The following is a 19,219-nucleotide window of genomic DNA, read 5'->3' as shown; positions in this document are numbered from 1 at the left end:
CGGAAGAAGGTCGTTCCGGAAGTTATTTTGTTTGGTTTTTTTAAAATGCTGTATTTTTCTAATTATTTGATTTTAATAAATAAATTAAGTTATAAAATAAATAATATTATTATACATAAATTATTATTAGTGAACAAAATTATGACTAATATTTGTAATTCCTTTTTTACGCGCATGTAAATGTAAATAATAATTTGTGTGACAATTTAGTATAATTTAAATCATAAAAATTAATTAATTCGTATATTTTATAAAAAATATAAAATATTTATTATGATAACATTTAATTTGTATTACAAAACTTAATATATAATAAAAAAATAATTATAATTTTATAACAACGTGAAGTAAAATAAATTTCATTTTATAATAATAACTAAAAATAAAATAATATTTAATGTATATGTAATGACGATTTTGCCCCTAGTTGTTTTCTTTAAAGTTACTGCGCTTTCACCTTCATCCCCGTCTTCTTGCTATTGTTATCCCTTTCCGTAAAAAGCTTTTCTGGTGGTCCCGTGAAGTAGAAGTTATGTAACAAGCGATTTGGTGGTCCCGTGAAGCAGCTGTTCCGTGTTTGAAGTTGTTTTAGTCGTTGTTGTTCGTATTTCGTCAGAGGTACGCATTTATTGGTTTTTTTTTTTTTTTTTTGCGTTTTCTGGATAGTTGTTTAGGGAAGATGAACAGTAAAAAGCTATTTCCAGAATAACTTTTTACTGCAGGAGGAAGTAGTTCCAGAATGAGAATGTTGAATTTCTGGAAGAAGTTCTTCCGGAAGTTACTATGCTCAGTTTATTAACAAATTTTTTTAATTATGCTTTAAAATTTATATATATATATATATATATATATATATATATATATATATATATATATATTATCATTAATATCTGTATTTTTAATTGTGGATATAATTGGTTTAATTAGGTATAATGATTTTGGTATAATATTAAATGATTTAGGTAACATAATTGTATTTTGTTGTAGTAGAAAAATGTTTTATTAGTTGTTTAATATAGTGTTAAGTTTAGTTTAAGTAAATAATGTAGTTATAAATTTAGAATATATTTGTAGAAGTTGTTAATATGTTTGTTAGTTAATATGTAGTCAATTTGTGGATGTGGTTATATGATAATTTGAATATACTTTTGTATGATGCATATGTCCTGTTAATATGTTTGTTAGTTAATATGTAGTAAATTTTTGGATGTGGTTATATGATAATTTGAATGTACTTGTGTATGATGCATATGTCCTTAAGATGGACGAAGATCAATGGAGGTATGACTATGCGATGTCACAAGAAGTTCATATGAATTATGATTATGATAATAAAGAAGAATGTGGGGTGAATAAACCACATGTCAACTGTTCAAATGCTTTTAATACGTCTCAGGTAATCATAGATAATTTGAGTCATTTGGTTGAATTGATGTTTTGTATAAAAATTAATATGTTTGGGTTGCATTGTAGGTATTCGGAACTCAAGATGATGTTTTGCAATGGGCTCGAACAGTTGCCCATGAAAATGGATTTGTTGTAGTGATTATGAGGTCTGACACAGCTACCGGTAGCAGAGGAAGAAGTTTATTTGTCTTAATTGGGTGTGAAAGGAGTGGTACGTACAAGTGTAGGAATAAAGAATTCGTTAGAAAAGACACTGGGAGTAAGAAATGTGGTTGTCCCTTCAGGCTTTATGGGAAACCAGTGCATGGAGGGGAAGGTTGGATGGTGAAGTTGATATGTGGGATTCACAATCATGAATTGGCCAAGTCCTTAGTTGGACATCCATACGCTGGGCGATTGACTAAGGATGAAAAGAAAATTATTGCTGATATGACAAAGTCGATGGTGAAACCAAAAAACATCTTGCTAACGTTGAAGGAACACAATGCCAACAGTTGCACCACGATAAAGCAAATTTACAATGCAAGAAGTGCATATCGTTCTTCAATAAGAGGAGCTGATACCGAAATGCAATATCTGATGAAGCTTCTCAAACGTAATCAATACATTCATTGGCATAGATTGAAGGATGAACTTGTGGTGTGTGATCTGTTTTGGTGTCACCCAGATGCAGTAAAGTTATGCAATGCATGTCATCTAGTGTTTTTTATAGACAGTACCTACAAAACAAACAGGTACAGACTCCCACTACTTGACTTTGTTGCAGTGACACCAACGACGATGACATTCTCTGCTGGGTTTGCATATCTGGAGGCTAAGCGTGTTAATAATATTGTATGGGCTTTGGAACGATTTCGAGGCCTATTTTTAAGAAACGATCGCCTCCCTGTTGTTATTGTCACTGACAGAGACCTAGCACTGATGAATGCAGTGAAAACTGTGTTCATGGAGTGTACAAATTTGTTGTGCAAGTTTCATATCGATAAGAATATGAAGGCGAAGTGCAAATCTTTAATCGGTGAAAAAAATGTGTGGGACTATGTAATGGATAACTGAGGTACTTTGGTTGATTGTCCGTCCGAACACCAGTTCCATGAGTCACTTCAGAAGTTTCAAGTTGCTTGTTCGCCTTGGCCGATGTTCATTGAATATGTTAACGACACATGGATTATCTCCCACAAGGAAAAATTTATTACAACATGGATGAATAAGGTCATGCACCTAGGCAACACAACAACAAACAGGTATTAAGAACTGAATATATTTGTTAGTAAGGATTATTAATAAATGGTATTTAATTGTTGTATATTTTCATGTTTGTTGTGTATTTTAAATGTAGGGTTGAATCAGCTCATTGGGCTCTCAAAAGAGTACTACAAAATAGCGCTGGAGACCTATGTAGTGTTTGGGATGCCATGAACAACATGATCACGCTGCAACACGTTGAAATTAAAGCATCCTTTGAAACCAGTACGCATGTGGTTGGGCATGTATATAAAAAAACCTTATACAAGAGGCTTCTTGGGATGGTTTCAAGGGACGCTTTAAATGAGATTGCTTCTGAGGTTGACTGTCTGCGTTATCTCGGCAACAATCCCTCTTCTTGTGGTTGTGTGATGAGAAGCACGCATGGTCTTCCTTGTGCATGTGAGCTTTCTAGGTATACTGCTGGCAGCATCCCAGTGGAGTCAGTCCATATTTTCTAAAGGAGACTTTGCTTTTCAGACCAAGGGTGATGTGAGACGGAAGTCAGCATCAAGGAAGAGATAGAGACCATATCTAAAAGGTTTGATGAACTTGATGTGTCTGGCAAAGTAACTCTGAAAAGTAAACTTCGAGAAATTGCATACCCTGATCATAACTCTATGTGCCCTCCTCCGTCAAAGGTCAACACTAAAGGTTCACCGAAGAAACCGATGAAAAGAAGTCAAAGATCCACAAAGCGTGATCCGTCTTACTGGGAGTATGTTGATGCTTTTCATTCTGTTCAAAGCAGCAACTCTCCAGTCAAATGTAGTGCATCATGTTCTGAACCGCCTCAGCCAACAAGGATCATCTCGATGTTGGATCAATTTGTGCCATTCATTCAAGGTTTCATTCGTGACGTTGTGGATGTGAAAGCGGACGGTAACTGTGGATATCGGTCCATTGCCGCTTTATTAGGTATGGGGGAAGATTCGTGGCCGTTAGTGCGTAATGAATTAATTAAAGAACTTGGCAGGTGGTAGCATGAGTACATGAACCTCTTCGGCGGCACAGAGAAATTTGAACAATTAAAGTTGTCCCGACTTGTTGATGGGTTTTCGAAGGTATGTTTTTAGGTTAATTTTTTTAATAACAAACTTTAAATTACTTACATGTGTATGTTTGGTTGATTCAGGTTAGTGTGGACAAGTGGATGGGTATAACGGAGATGGGATATGTGATTGCATCACAGTATAACGTAATCCTTGTATCGTTGTCCCGACAACAAAGCATGACATTTTTTCCTCTTAGAAGTCAACCACCACTTGATTCTTTTGGGCACCGCATGATATGTGTCGGTCACGTGTTTGGAAATCATTTTGTTCAGGTACATTGAATATAGTTAGTATAACAATTATGCAATGACTTCGCTGGTTCATTTGACACGGCCACCGCATGATATAATCTTTATTCATGTACAACAGGTTTATTTGAAAGACCATTGTCCCTTACCGCCTCCAGCGTTGTTGTAGTCAAGCAATTGTTATTCTCAGGCAAAGCAGTGGAAAACTCCATATATTAGTAGAATGCAGCAATACACAAGCTTGATGTCATTCAAAAGACACTATGTCGACCTAAATGAAGACTAAACATGCATTGTTTATGTAATTGTATTCATTATGCCATATAATTTGTTTTAAGCCATTACTAACCAAATAATTCGTTAAACAAAAAAATTGTTGGTCCAACAAAAATCATTTACGTGTGTAGCATACATCATTGTCAAAATTGACAACACATAATAACATGCATGCGTATTAAAGTTTGAGCGCGACAACACATTGACTGACTTGACTACACATTTTGAAGGAAACATAAACATGAAACATGTTCACGCGTGTCTATTTTTTTGTAAACAAAGTGAAGCAATCGCTTGGTCACAACCATCTATATATATAGCAGACACGGCTAATAAATCACACATTATGTTGCTTTCACATAGTCTCCCAATTGATACACAAAGTATGGCATTTTTAGGAGAAACTAGCAGTCAGACGATTGTCAACTCAAGGTTGGCTTTCATTTTTCCTAATGGATCAATTATTCACAATGATACTGGCGTTTACTTCCAAACTTCAACTCTGGTGCCCATTCGAGTACCAAATAGCTGTGATTTTGCAAGCCAAAAAACCAAAATACACAATACCCTTCGGCTATCCGACAAACAATTTTTGGATGAAATTCACTACCGGAAGCCATTCACCGATACAGGTAACCAAATTCGCTTTCAGTGTATGAAATTGATAAATGATGACGATGTCAACACAATGTTAATGTGTAATGATCAATTTTCTTGTGTTGGTCCGATTGAGTTATTATGCACCGTTGGAAGAACACCAGATGGAATAATAAACTTACTTCAACGCACTATGCCCCGTACTCATGACGCGATCCTGTATTACAACGGGAAATGGAACATGCCACCGCAGAACAAATTTGTTGGATGCGTGTTCACAGGAAAATATCCTAAGAAATTTCAAATTCCTTCAACATGTACCATCGATGAACTGAAGAATTTAATAAAGCAAGTTGCACCTAAAGGGATTCCCCCTCTTGGAATTCATGAATCACAAACGGTAAGACGATTGTTTTTCTGCCAACCAGGTCGCTTTGAGTATTCAGATACGCTTATAAAATATGAAATAAATGAGTTGAGGACCAACGAAGAACTGCTGAAGGTGTTAGTACAATCTAACTACTGGAAAAAATATGGACCAATAGAAATTTTAGTTGTCTTTACTAAATATGTTGTGAAAATCGAAGACGAGGTGACTAGGACATCGCTAAACAACTGAATGCAATGTTTATTTTTTTGCTTTTCCGTTGATGTAACCTTTATCTGTTTACAGCGTGTTTAAATCCCATAATAAAGTTCAATGTGTTGTTTCAATGGTCCAAAGATAATTTATTTTAATTGTTTGACCTTAAAACCTTACACATACTTAGAAGGGTCGGATTCCTATTTTTTTGGATTTTCTCACTCTCTTTTTAGGTGTTATTTGACGGAACCGAGACACGGGAATAATTTTTTTGGGTTCTTTGACGTCCAAACATGAGAAATAGCGGCCCTCCATTGTCTTACGCCACTCGCACACCCATGGAAAAAAACCCCAAACATGAGTACTTGAACATGAAAAAGGGTCTCATTCCTATTTTTTTGGATTTTCTGGCTCTGTTTTTAGGTGTTATTTGACGGAACCGGGGAACGAGAATAATTTTTTTGGTTTCTTTGACATCCAAACATGAGAAATAGTGGCCCTCCATTGTCTTACGCCACTCGCACACCCACGGAAAAAACCCCAAACATGGGTACTTGAACATGAAAAAGGGTCTCATTCCTATTTTTTTGGATTTTCTAACTTTGTTTTTAGGTTTTATTTGACGGAACCGGGGAACGAGAATAATTTTTTTGGGTTCTTTGACGTCCAAACATGAGAAATAGCAGCCCTCCATTGTCTTATGCCACTCGCACACCCACAGAAAAAAAAACCCTAAACATGGGTACTTAAACATCAAAAAAAGGATCTGATTCCTATTTTTTTGGATTTCCTGCCTCTTTTATAAAAACATTTATTTTTAATGTAATTCTTACGAACAAAACTCATGATTTTAGGTTCACTTTTTTAAAAAAAATTAAAACACTCCAAAACTTCGCTTAAGGACCGCGATCGGAATCAGAATCGATACGTCAGTTAATATCATAAAATAATAAACTGTGCAAAACAAGTCAACTATATTAAACTAAAAAGTGTAACAAATACAAAAATTCATGTCAATTACAAAACAAAAAATAAATACAATAATCAATGCTCTGTGCGGCGTCTCTGACGAGCCCTGACACTTCCATCAGCACTGGCTCCCCCTCTGGCAGTCCTGCATAATCTCATATAACTCAGTGCCTGCAGTGACCATCCTAAGGTTGAGCACACGCTCCAACCTCTGTGCAATCACCTCATATCCGTCGTAATCATCATGTGACAGTCATTAAAAACATTTATTATAAAATTTAAAATAAATAACAACTCATCAAACATTAAACGCGCAAAAATTCTTACCACTGCATGTCGAGGCGGGTCAAATGCCACTGGAACCTGGGGGTTGGGCGGCTGTATGTAGTCCTCAGGGTCTGCGGCTGATGCATCTCTAGGCTGGTCACCTGCCTGGGTCGGTATCATGAATGGGTGAGATATGCGGAAAAACCACTCCATGTAATCCGCATATACCTGCCCAGACACTAGACAAAGCTCACCCACAGGTAGTACGTGCTCCGCAAAATGCATCCAGCTGTCATCTATATCATCGTGTGACAATCGAGCACTAACAGGCGGCGGAGGGATGCTCTGAATGTAACCAAATTGTCGTACCACCCTCTCTGGTCGAGCTGTGACCACCATAGGACCCCATCTCAGCTTACCCTGGAATGATGAAATCAACTCAAAGGCCCTAACCCCCCGATGCTCAGTGTACGACAACCAGGACACATCTGTGACGGTCAAAGCATCACAATGTGCCCTGTAAGGTGCTCCTGTGATTCCCTTCATGTGCGCCTTCGACGTCAACCACCGGGAAACACGTGGGGACATCTCCTGGTATGTATCATCTGTCACGCACTGGTGCACACTAGGGAAGTGCTCATAGATCCAACACTACACAAAAAAATGAGGTTAACATAGCATAAAAACATGTTTAAATCATAATCGAACGTAACATATTAAAATACACAAAATTTACCTGGAATAGAGTCAGGTACCCCGTAATCTGTCGTGTGGTGGTCCTAGAAGCCTCATCTAACTGGTCATACATATGAACCAGCGCGACAACTCCCCAAGCATAACCACCACTCTGACCCAGGTCACGAAAAACGTCTAGGTGTACCACATGAACGTATGTTGCACTCTTATTAGCAAAAAGAAAGCAACGGATCAGGTGCAACAGATAAGCACGAGCTGCTACAATCCACCGCCGGGCCTGACATCTCCTCTCATAAATGTCTTGAACCCATCCTAGTCGTACGTATGCCCCATGTGTTAGTGTTGTCTCGGCTCTAGCCTCCTCGGTAGACACCTCAAGCAACTATGTCAGCAAAAATATCGCCTCCTCCGTAGAAAGAGCATGAAAACTGTGCAACGCGCCAGTGATAGGCAAATGAAGGAGTGACGACACATCATCCAATGTGATCGTCAACTCTCCTACCGGAAGGCGGAAGGTGCTGGTCTCGCTGTGCCACCTCTCCACAAATGCGGATATATGTCCAGGATCGCCAGTAACAACTGAATAATCGATCAATGGACTTAATCCTGTGGCACCAACCAGTCCTTCAATCTCAGGCACTGGCCTCCCAATCAATGTCACCTTCCTCCCATGTGACACCAACTTCAAATCAGGACGTTCCTGATTTGAAGTACAAATTATACAATTATTAAAAAAAATTAATGACAAACAAATCAACAATGATAAATAATTAACAAATTAAAATACATGTCCACTCCAAACAACGTGTGCAACATGGTCCGCAAATGATGTCAGCACTGACGGGTCACGTGGCCCACCAAGGAATCCCTCAGCATCATCAGCATCTGATCCCTCAACACCATCAACACCCTGTACGTCCGCACGCATCTCAGGTGCCTCCTCAGCCAGATCAGGGACATCCTCAGTCATATCACGTGCATCCGCAGTCATCTGATGAACTTGTTGCCTACGGGCTGAGGCAGTAGACCTACGCCTCTCAAGAACATCAATTGCATCATGGTCATCATGTCTATCTCTGCCTATAAGTCTACCTATAGCACGACCTAAACCTCGTGTTCTAGTCATGATCTGCAAATCATGTGGAACACGTATTTTTTTCGGTCAAAATATACACAACTTTCTTTATAAAAATAAAACAAGTTTATTTATAAACAAATAAGACTAATTTAAATCAAATTATTTGAAAACATACACAACATAATTTTTTAAAAAAATAAACAACTTCATTTATAAAAAAAACACAACTAATGTAAAAATAATTAATTAGTAAACATCCACAACTTAATTTAAAAAAATAAACAACTTCATTTATAAAAAAAACACAACTAATGTAAAAATAATTAATTAGTAAACATCCACAACTTAATTTTAAAAAAAATAAACAACTTCATTTATAAAAAAAAAACACAACTAATGTAAAAATAATTAATTAGTAAACATCCAGAACTTAATTTAAAAAAAAATAAACAACTTCATTTATAAAAAAACACAACTAATGTAAAAATAATTAATTAAAAAATATCCACAACTTAATTTTAAAAAAAATAAACAACTTCATTTATAAAAAAAGCACAACTAATGTAAAAATAATTAATTAGTAAACATCCACAACTTAATTTTAAAAAAATAAACAACTTCATTTATAAAAAAACACAACTAATGTAAAAATAATTAATTAGTAAACATCCACAACTTAATTTTAAAAAAATTACTTCATTTATAATAAAATAAACAACTTTATTTATAAACAAAAAAACACAACTAATTTAAAAATATATAATTAATAAAGATACACAACTTAATTTATATCATTTATAAAAAAATTAGTATTTTTAAAAAATTTCCAAAACACACACAACTTTATTTATAAAAATAAACAACTTCATTTATAAACAAAAAACATAAATAATTTAAAAATAAATAATTAGTAAAATACTCAACTAAAATCATATAAAAAATAAACAAAACCAATTAACAAAAATAACCAACTTAATTTATAAAAATAACCAACTTTATTTATAAATAAAATACACTAATTTTAAAAAATAAACAATAAACAAAAACAAACACAACTTCATTTATAAACGAAAAAATAAATAATTTAAAAATTATTATTTCGTAAAAATACACAATTTAAATTATAAAAAAAAACATCTTTATTTGTCATCAAAAAGTCAAACCCCATTTTTTATAAAAACTCAAAAACAAAATAATCAAAATAAATATATATATATATATATATATATATATATATATATATATATATATATATATATATATATAATAATCATTCATTTAAAAAAAAAACAATTTTTTTAAAAAAAAAAAAACAAACAAACTTTCCGGAAATCTCAAAGGTCATCCGGAAGAACCTTTCTTCCGGAAAAACTACTTCTTCCGAAAACTTTCCGGAAGAGGTGTTCCGGGAGGTTCTTCCGGAAGACCTTTGGTTTCTTCCGGAATATTTCCGAAACAGCTTCTTTCAGAAGTTCCGGAAAAACCCTTAACGGATCTTCCGAAAGTCGCCGCCATAAGCCCCCTTTCCCCATTTTTTCCGGCGTCTTCTACTCTCGTCTTCTACCCTAACATTACTATCCTAAGGTTCCATTGCTACAACAATGTTGGATATTACAATCAAAGGAGAGTTAGGGAGACTAACCTCGAAGCCTCATTCGTGGAGAAGAAGAAGCAGCTTGGTGCTTGGCTCACGGAGAAGAAGAAGCAGCTTGACGGAGTAGAGGATGCAAGAACCGGAAGAACGAAAATAGCAATAGGAAGTGCTTCTTTGGGAGGAGGAGGCACTTTTCATAATTTTTTGTTAAAAGGTAAAATGGCCCATTCATAAAAATTGCTGAATGCACCTAGCATTTCCCTTTAGCTTCTCATATCTCACCTTAATCATAACGGATGTTCCTTATTTTTTGAATCATGATAAGTACAGGCTTTAATTGACTTTAGTCAACTTCATATCTGTCAAATCTTACCCACCTACCTGAATTTAAATTCACTTTAATCTAAATAACTTTGAATTTATTAGCTTTATCTTTATCGGTGCATTTCGCCAACAAATTTGGCAACCATCTTAAATATTGAACAAATTTGCCAACAAATTTGGCAACCATCTTTATACTTGACCTTGAGATTTTTGGGGTGCTGAGCGAACTGAGAATTTTATGTCCTTATAATCATTTAAATATCGTCATATTCTTGCATCTTTTTTATGCAAAATAATATCCGTACAAAATCAAGATTATTTGAAAATTATTTTCGATGAAGTTAAAAGCAAGACATTTAATATACCGTACGACAAAGTAATCACAAATAAGTTTTAACATTTTCAATTTCGATTATTTTTTTAGTGGATGCAACAATAACATGAATTATTGCTATTCTATAAGTTATACATACATCAGAAAAATAATTAAATGATTTCAAAGAATTCTATATATTTAACTATATATTCTTTTTCTTTATTTTTGTAACTTATCTTTCTTTACATTTTGTTACCCTACTGGATAGAAATAATTCCTTAGGCCTACGTTGGCATTGTAACAATATATAAAAAAATTATTTTAATATTTATATAAACTAAATAAAAAATTTAGAGCCCCTCCAAAAATGAGATCCTACACGGGTGGCTAATCTTGACCATACTCAAAGCCACCACTGTCATCTTATCCAATTGGCTGACTAACTTAGGCAAACAGAATTTGTCGAATGATAATATCTATCATGACTATTTTGGCTCCTCCAATATTGTTGAAATTAAGACTCCTGTATACCCATTGACTATATGGTGCTGCCAAAACTTGGGCCTTTATATTGACACGGTTTGTAGGTTGGGAAACTTGACCAAATTTTTCACCGTGAGGAATATGTGAGAAACACATATGATGCATTCTTAGATATGTACTCTTTACAATCAATGGCCAGAAAAATGGAGATTACCATAAGTATAGATGCACTGGATTTTTTTTAAGAAAAAGAAAAAGCATATTTTTATTTATTTTTCTTTTTCCTTCTTTCCAATTCTGCTCCCCATTTCCGATCTTCGGGGAGAACCAACAACTGCAAATTTCAATCCGCAATAGTGAGGTTGTCCCATATCCAAAAAGAAAAACCTCCGATTCAGACCAAAGATTTTGTTTTACATCTAGATTCAAAATCCAGATCTCCCTCAATCTCTCACAAATGTCGTCTCACAACGCCATGCAAACACATAGTGATAGTGTCATGATCATGATGTATGTCATTTCTGGTTTTCAACGGTCACTGTCAGAAGAAATCAATCGTGAGATGTTATGATTTCTCGGTTTTAAATAATAATTCAACATAAACTCCCAAAATGATCATTTAAAAAAGGTAAAATTGCACTTTTGGTCCCCCACTTTAGGTCTAATTTCGCATTTGGTCTCTCGGTAATTTAATTCACGAATTGAGTCCTTTATTTTGTAAAAAAGTACAATCTTGGTCCCCCGACGTCACAATTAGACGTTGACTGTTAGACAGTGACATTGACTGCCACATGTCAACGTCTGATAGACACGTAAAAATAATCATTTTTTAAGTGTCCCTAACCCTAATTAATTATTTTTAATTTATTTTAAAAATTATTAAAAACAAAAAAAAATGAAGACGCCGCAATCCCACTTCCTCTCTCTCCCTCCTCCCCCAGCCATACCCCAACCATACCCTGCATCAACGGAGCTTTCCAGGAAGGAGCACACCAATTCGACTCAGATGCTCTTGGAGAACTCGGTGTGCTTCACGGTAGGGTTCATGGCGGCGAATCTCGTGATTCTAGAAGCCGCATTTGAGGAGAAAACGGAGACGAGTAGGTTTTGCGTGGTTGATTTTGAGATTGGATAGGGGAAGCAATATTTGCACCCTCAACGCGCTATCGACGTGTGAACAGAACGTAGCGGTGAAGATCGCGGCCGTAGCAGAGAACGGAGGTGAGGAGAGACTGCGGGCTTAGCGGCAATGATGGTGTCACGATGGTCGATAATAGTAGGGACGTTGATGCGTCATTGCTTGACAGTTGTCTCCCAAAGTTTTGAGCTTTTTTTTGTGTACGTGTTGATTTTTTCTCATGGGTGCCAAGTTACAAGCTTGTTTCCTGCATAATTGTTATTTTTGTGTCATTTTACTCTCAATTTTGAGTCCAATTTGGGAGAATAAGAGACCTGAGATTTTAGTTTAGAAAATTAGATGACATTGTTGATGATGATTTGTGATCATATTTGAAATTGCAGTTACAAGAAAATTATTGTACCACTCATCTGTAACATTTGTAATCTAGCCTTGTTTTCTATGTGATGGGGTGGTTACAAGAAAATTATTGTACCCCTCATCTGGAACATTTGTAATCTAGCCTTGTTTTCTATGTGATGGGGTGGTCCATGGTGGCGCAACCACCGTTGTGATGATCATCTATAGATGTGGAATATGGAATAAAGGGAGGAGAAGGAGGGTTTGCTGAAAATTGCTTTCTACATAGGCATCGTTGTCGGAGAAGGAGGGGTTGCTGAAAATTGATTTTTAATAATTTTTAAAATAAATTAAAGATAATTAATTAGGGTTATGGACACTTAAAAAATATTTATTTTTACATGCCTATCAAACGTTGACACGTGACAATCAACGTCACTGCCTAACGGTCAATGTCCAATTGTGACGTTGGGGGACCAACATTGCACTTTTTTATAAAATAAAGAATTCAACTCATGGATTAAATTAACGGGAGACCAAATACAAAATTATACCTAAAGTGGGGAACCAATTAAAAGTGCAATTTTGCCTTAAAAAAAAACTCCCATTTAGTCGTTTAGTTGAGAAGTATAAAAAAATCCGATACATATATTCCATTGTAGTCTCCCCTTAACTTAATCGTTGATTTAAAGATTTGATATCTAACGTACCATATTTTGTTTCCCACCTTGGAGGATTTGGTAAGATTTCCCACCGTAGAACCCATTTTATATTGAACGGGTCTCGGCAACTGCACATTGTGGCTGCTGAACAGGAGTCGGCTTTTTGTGAGCAGCCTTTGGCAGTGGCTTTTTGATAATTCATCATACTTTTTGCCTCCTTACCAAACCAAATTCTGACTTTGTAAGGGCTTTGTCTTTCCCTAGCTAAACTAAAGTTTTTGTAACAAAACAAAAAAAAAACTATAGTAACTAATAACATGCTGAGTAGGGTCGATCAATTAATTTAATACAATCTTTGCATGTCATAACTGTATTGATTGCTCCATGTTAGTGAAGGTAGTCCCAATTTAACATTTTTCCTTTCAAAATTAAACAATCTACAGCCAAGCAATACTGTTGTGAATGCAATAGTCAGGTAAACATGCTGAGTAGGGTCGATCAATTAATTTAATACAATCTTTGCATGTCATAACTGTATTGATTGCTCCATGTTAGTGAAGGTAGTCCCAATTTAACATTTTTCCTTTCAAAATTAAACAATCTACAGCCAAGCAATACTGTTGTGAATGCAATAGTCAGGTAAATTGCGTTATTATTTCTCTAAATTATAGGATGATGTTAGAAGTGGGAATGAAAGATAAGAAATCTATCACAAGACTACACCATATAAGGATATCAACAGAAACACATTTTATAAGGGTTATTTTTTTCTGAATAATAAAACTAAGCAAGGGAGTGCCAATAACAATGGCCCACACGCATAATTGAAGACCAAACATGTACACCAGCTACGTTAGGTCAATTTAATATATACAATCTTTGCAAGGCTAAATTGAATATATTAATATATTAGATTTCTAATAATTTATAATTTTTTTTATTATATTATGGATTTGGGGTTTGTAATAGATGGTGGGTGATGACTATTTTCTTAGTATTACTTTGATAGTTTTAAAATTTACAACCGGAGGATGACCACCCATTTTATTAGAGGAAAAGCTCGGATTACTTTGTAGTAATTGATAATAAAGTTTAGATTATTTTCTCTTATTTGAATTATAATTAGAGAAATGTCAGTACCCACTCTTTTAAATAAATGTTCTCTAATGGGTGAAAAATTATTAAAAATAACAAAATTTTGTAAATTGTATATCATATTCAGGAAATTTGTTAGATATTTCTCTTATAATTAAGTTTGTAATTATGCTGTCCTAATAAACCATGCACATAGGCGTGTTGATAATTTTATTCTAAGTTCCAACTTCGACACGATGAACTAAGCACGTGTAAAATGTGTTTTAATGTTGGGTAGAAGATATAAAATAGGGTGTGTGATGCTCCAAATGCTTCATGTTAAGCATTTGCAACCTAGCAATGGAGGGGATTAGGAAGAGTAGGATTCTTATATTTGGAGGAACTGGTTACATAGGGAAGTATATGGTGAAGGCAAGCGTCACGTTAGGCCATCCAACTTTTGTCTACACTCGCCCTCTTGATGCACAAACTCCTTCCTCTAAGGCACAGCTTTGCAAGGAGTTCAACTCTATGGGGGTCACACTTGTCCATGTATGTTATTCTATTCTCTCTCTCTCTCTCTCTCTCTCTCTAAAATAGATGATATATAGTTGAAGATTTCATTTTCCTTATGAGTTTGAATTGCAAGGGCAGGGAGAACTTGAGCATGACCAGATTCTGGCAGTGATTAAACAAGTAGACATTGTGATATGTTCTCTTCCATACCCTCAAGTGATGGAGCAACTCAAAATTATAGATGCTATCAAAGTTGCTGGTAATATAAAGGTAAGTACATTCAGTGACGGGGCATCTATACATTCCAAAATAATCACATTAAAAATCCATCAAAACAAGAAATGTCTTTTAGAGCATCATGTCACAAAAACCATCTATAAAAACCATCTATAAATAGTTAAGTCTATACTAATACAAGAAATTAAAATAATTAAATTAGTCTTTTAAGATTTATTTTGCTTTACAAAAAATAACTATTAGTATGAGAAATTAAAATAATTATGCTTCTTCACACTTGCAACATACAAACACACATTAACACATGTAAATTAATGAAAAACAAATAATAAAACCTTTATTTATGATATAGGAAACAAAATTTTAATTTGTAGACTTCTGCAGTTCATTCTAATTACTATTTTGGATATTCATAATAGATTAAAATATCAAGTTAATTTCAAATTCATGAATCATAACATTTTATTTTGGTAGAAATAAATCATAATATGTTAATCATTAGAGAGACCCATGGGTAATTTAACAAATCCCAAAAGAAGGAATAAAATGTGATGGTGTAATAAGTTAATAGCTAACTTTCTATTTTTTTTTATAAAAAAAAAACTTTCTATTAGTTTTGTAATTTTACAAAAAAAGGTAAGGGGTACAAGGCCCCCACCCTCCCACATAGCTCCTTTCCTGTGTACATTTTCATCAATCAAATTATTTTCCAGCATATATATATATATTAACTGGCTAGTGCATATTTACGTACAAAATAATTTTTATGTAATTAAATATGTTTTTAAGTCTTTGCAGTAAAGATAAAGAAAACTATTTTACATTGTTAGTATATAAAATAAATTTTTAAAAATTATTATCCCCTGAAGTAAATTGAATTAAACACACTTTTGATCTCCACCCCTCTAAAAAAAATGTTTATCTTGATTGTTATTATGTTAAGACTAGTAGACTATCACGACAATTTTGTATTGTGGAACTACGTACTTATATTAGTTATTAATAGTTATTTTCTTAATATTGGTGTTGCAGAGATTCCTTCCATCAGATTTTGGGGTGGAAGAAGATAGAGTAAACCCTCTTCCTCCGTTCCAAGCTTTCCTCGATAAGAAAAGAAAAATTAGAAGGGAAATTGAAGCAGCTGGGATCCCTTATACCTTTGTCTCTGCAAACTGTTTTGGTGCTTACTTTGTCAATTATTTGCTTCGTCCTTACGAAATTACTGTCTATGGCAACGGTGATACAAAAGGTACATAATATTTAATTAAGTCAGTTATAATCTTAAAAAAAAATAAAAGACACAATATTTAACAAAAAAAAAAGTAAAGGAAGATTTATTCTTTAAATTAAGAGTCTAATTTTCCTTACACTATCTCTGTAAAAAAATTTACAATATCAACTAATCGGAAATCATGAATAATATACCTATTAAGGTAAAATTAAATCATAAGTATATGTTTAAAAAAATTAAGTTCTTAATTTTTTTTTTAATATACTTATACAGTACGCTGATAACTCCCAAGTTAGTATATGTTTGAATATTGTTGCATGGTTTTTGACCATTTAGAACTCTATCTAAAGTCTAAACATGAATTATACTTGCGCGCTGGAACATGCATAATGCATGGCTTCACATAACATTTTGCCATTTTTAACAAGAAACGACTTCTAGGGATATAATATTTTTCTAGCAGTTTTTTTTTAGAAAATGGTTATATACTGATAGCAAAAAAAAAATAATTCACAAGCTATGTTTTGGTAAGCTATATTTTGTTTGATATACAAACTTATTTTAGAAACTTATTTTCTACAAACTACTTCAAGTAATTTATTTTCAAAAGCTACTTGAAGTAACTTATACAAAATAAGCTACTTTATAAATTATTAGCTTTTTTTTCTTCATCACAATTTTATCTTTATTATTTTATTTGAAATTTGTTTTACCATTTTATTCAATAAAATTCTCTTATCTTTTTTTGTGCTTGAAAAAACTCTTATATCTAATTTTACATTATTATACACGCGAAAATCAACTCATTAATTGTTATCCCTACAATGTTACAATATTTCTTAAGGTTAAAAATTCTTTAAATCATATCAATTTTACAATTATTTGTTAAATTATTTTTTTTAAAAATTATATGACCTAATATGAGTAAAATCATCAAATCTTTACCATTTTGCATAATATTTTTTTTAAAAGAAAAATAGAATAAACTAAACTTTTAGTACTTACACTTTTTAAAATTTAGATTTTTAATTCTTGAAGTTTTCTTATCTATTTTTAGTTTTTTTAACTATTTTTCTTACTTTTATTCTCTTAACTTTTTTTTTCCCTTTCTTTTGTTTTACGATATGCAATTGCATGCACTACACATTGCCATGCGAATGATATCATGTTTTAAGAATCTCATGTAAAAATTGTATTCAACAGCTGTGCTAAACTATGAAGAAGATATCGCCATGTACACTATTAAAGTAGCGAATGATCCAAGAACATACAATCGTGTTGTTATCTACCGACCCTCGAAGAATATCATATCACAAAATGAGTTGATAGCATTGTGGGAGCAAAAAAGTGGTCAAAATTTTCGCAAGGATTTTGTTGCTGAGGAAGAGATTGTCAACCTATCACAGAGTAAGACATTTTATTGAGTATATATTTTAGCTTCTATTTACTTGATACAAAACATGGAAACTTCGAGTTTTCATTATTAGATTATTTCCTTCATATTATTTTAGTTTAATTGATATTGTCATGAATTGACAATATTAAAAAGCTTTATATTATCATCTAACAATAATTCATTATTGATATAATTTTTAAGATGATTATTATAAAAATCAACAAATATATCATACATACATGATAATTAATGATGGAATGCATGGTGTAAAACATATCTCGCACTGTTAATATATATATTTTTTTCTCATTTTCTTATGTTAACATTGACAAATCAAATCAGCCTTGATTAATCGTAACTTTTTCAATGTTTTTGTAGCCTTACCCCCTCCACACAATATTCCCGTTTCTATCCTTCATAGTGTATTTGTTAGAGGGGACCTCGTGAGGTTCGAGATAGGAGAAGATGACCTTGAAGCTTCACAGCTATATCCTGATTATAACTACACATCCATTGATGAACTTCTTGATATATTTCTTGTTGATCCTCCAGCCCCTGCCTCTGCTGCTTTTGAGTGAAGACATTTTACCCTGCACTTGTTGGTTATAAATTGTAATAAAGTAGGTGATCCTCCCGATTACCGTTGAATAACATGAAAAGGCATAAATGTTTGGGATACATGATTAATAGACTTAAATATGATTTTATCCCTAATAAATATTTGATTTTATATTTATTTTTTTTAATAATTTTTTCTTTTGAGATGAGTATCTAATAAAACAAAAAAAAATTAATTTGTCAAGGACTAAAAATAAATGTCAAAGAAAAAAAAATAAAAGTATTATTTTATTAGGGATTCAATATAAAACAAAAAATTATTAAGAAGTAAACATAAAAATCAATATTTATTAGAGATAAAAATATATTTAACTTTAATTAATATTTATGTGTAACATGAACTAGTAAAAGAATTTGTCTTTTTTTTATTTTTTATTTTATCAAGAATAGTCCCTGCGTAATATATATTAATCATTTATGATCTTAAGATTTAATGATGATAATAAATAATTAATGTTAATCATTAAATCTTAAAAAAATAATAATAAAGATAAAAAAATAACTCTAAAATAAATACTCTTAAAATAATTAGATCCTTCACTTTATATATTTCCTAGAAAATTCTTTGGTGCAACGCAACAAACAACTTGCTACTTCGATGATTGATTGATTTCCTATAATTATATTGCATTCTATTGTACAAACTTTAATTTCTGTTTTACATTCGAATAGTTATAAGTTTAATCATTACATAAACTTTCTTTAGGTTCATATTTGGCCCCCTCTTGTGGGCTATGATAAGGTTATTTTCAAGCCACCGTCATGCCAAGACATAGAGGTGCAGTGCAACATTGGCATCGGCCTGATAGAAAAAATAATTTTAGAATTAAATATATTTTTATTCCTAATAAATATTTGATTTTGTATTTG

General features: G+C 33.1%; 1 protein-coding gene across 1 annotated transcript; it reads left to right on the top strand.

Moving 5' to 3' along the window:
• The first annotated feature begins 14,683 nt into the window (after positions 1-14,683).
• Positions 14,684-18,448, top strand: LOC100775275 (eugenol synthase 1). Its single transcript, XM_003522834.4, has 5 exons — positions 14,684-14,903; positions 15,006-15,137; positions 16,137-16,353; positions 17,539-17,742; positions 18,110-18,448. Exons 1-5 carry the CDS (start codon positions 14,688-14,690, stop codon positions 18,307-18,309), a joined length of 969 nt encoding a protein of 322 aa, XP_003522882.2. The 5' UTR covers positions 14,684-14,687; the 3' UTR covers positions 18,310-18,448.
• Positions 18,449-19,219: the final 771 nt, after the last annotated feature.

The sequence above is a fragment of the Glycine max genome, chromosome 4, assembly GCF_000004515.6.
Source record: "Glycine max cultivar Williams 82 chromosome 4, Glycine_max_v4.0, whole genome shotgun sequence".
Classification (NCBI taxonomy): domain Eukaryota; kingdom Viridiplantae; phylum Streptophyta; class Magnoliopsida; order Fabales; family Fabaceae; genus Glycine; species Glycine max.
The sequence above is the reverse complement of the archived record's forward strand: the minus strand, read 5'-3'. Positions and strand labels throughout refer to the sequence as shown.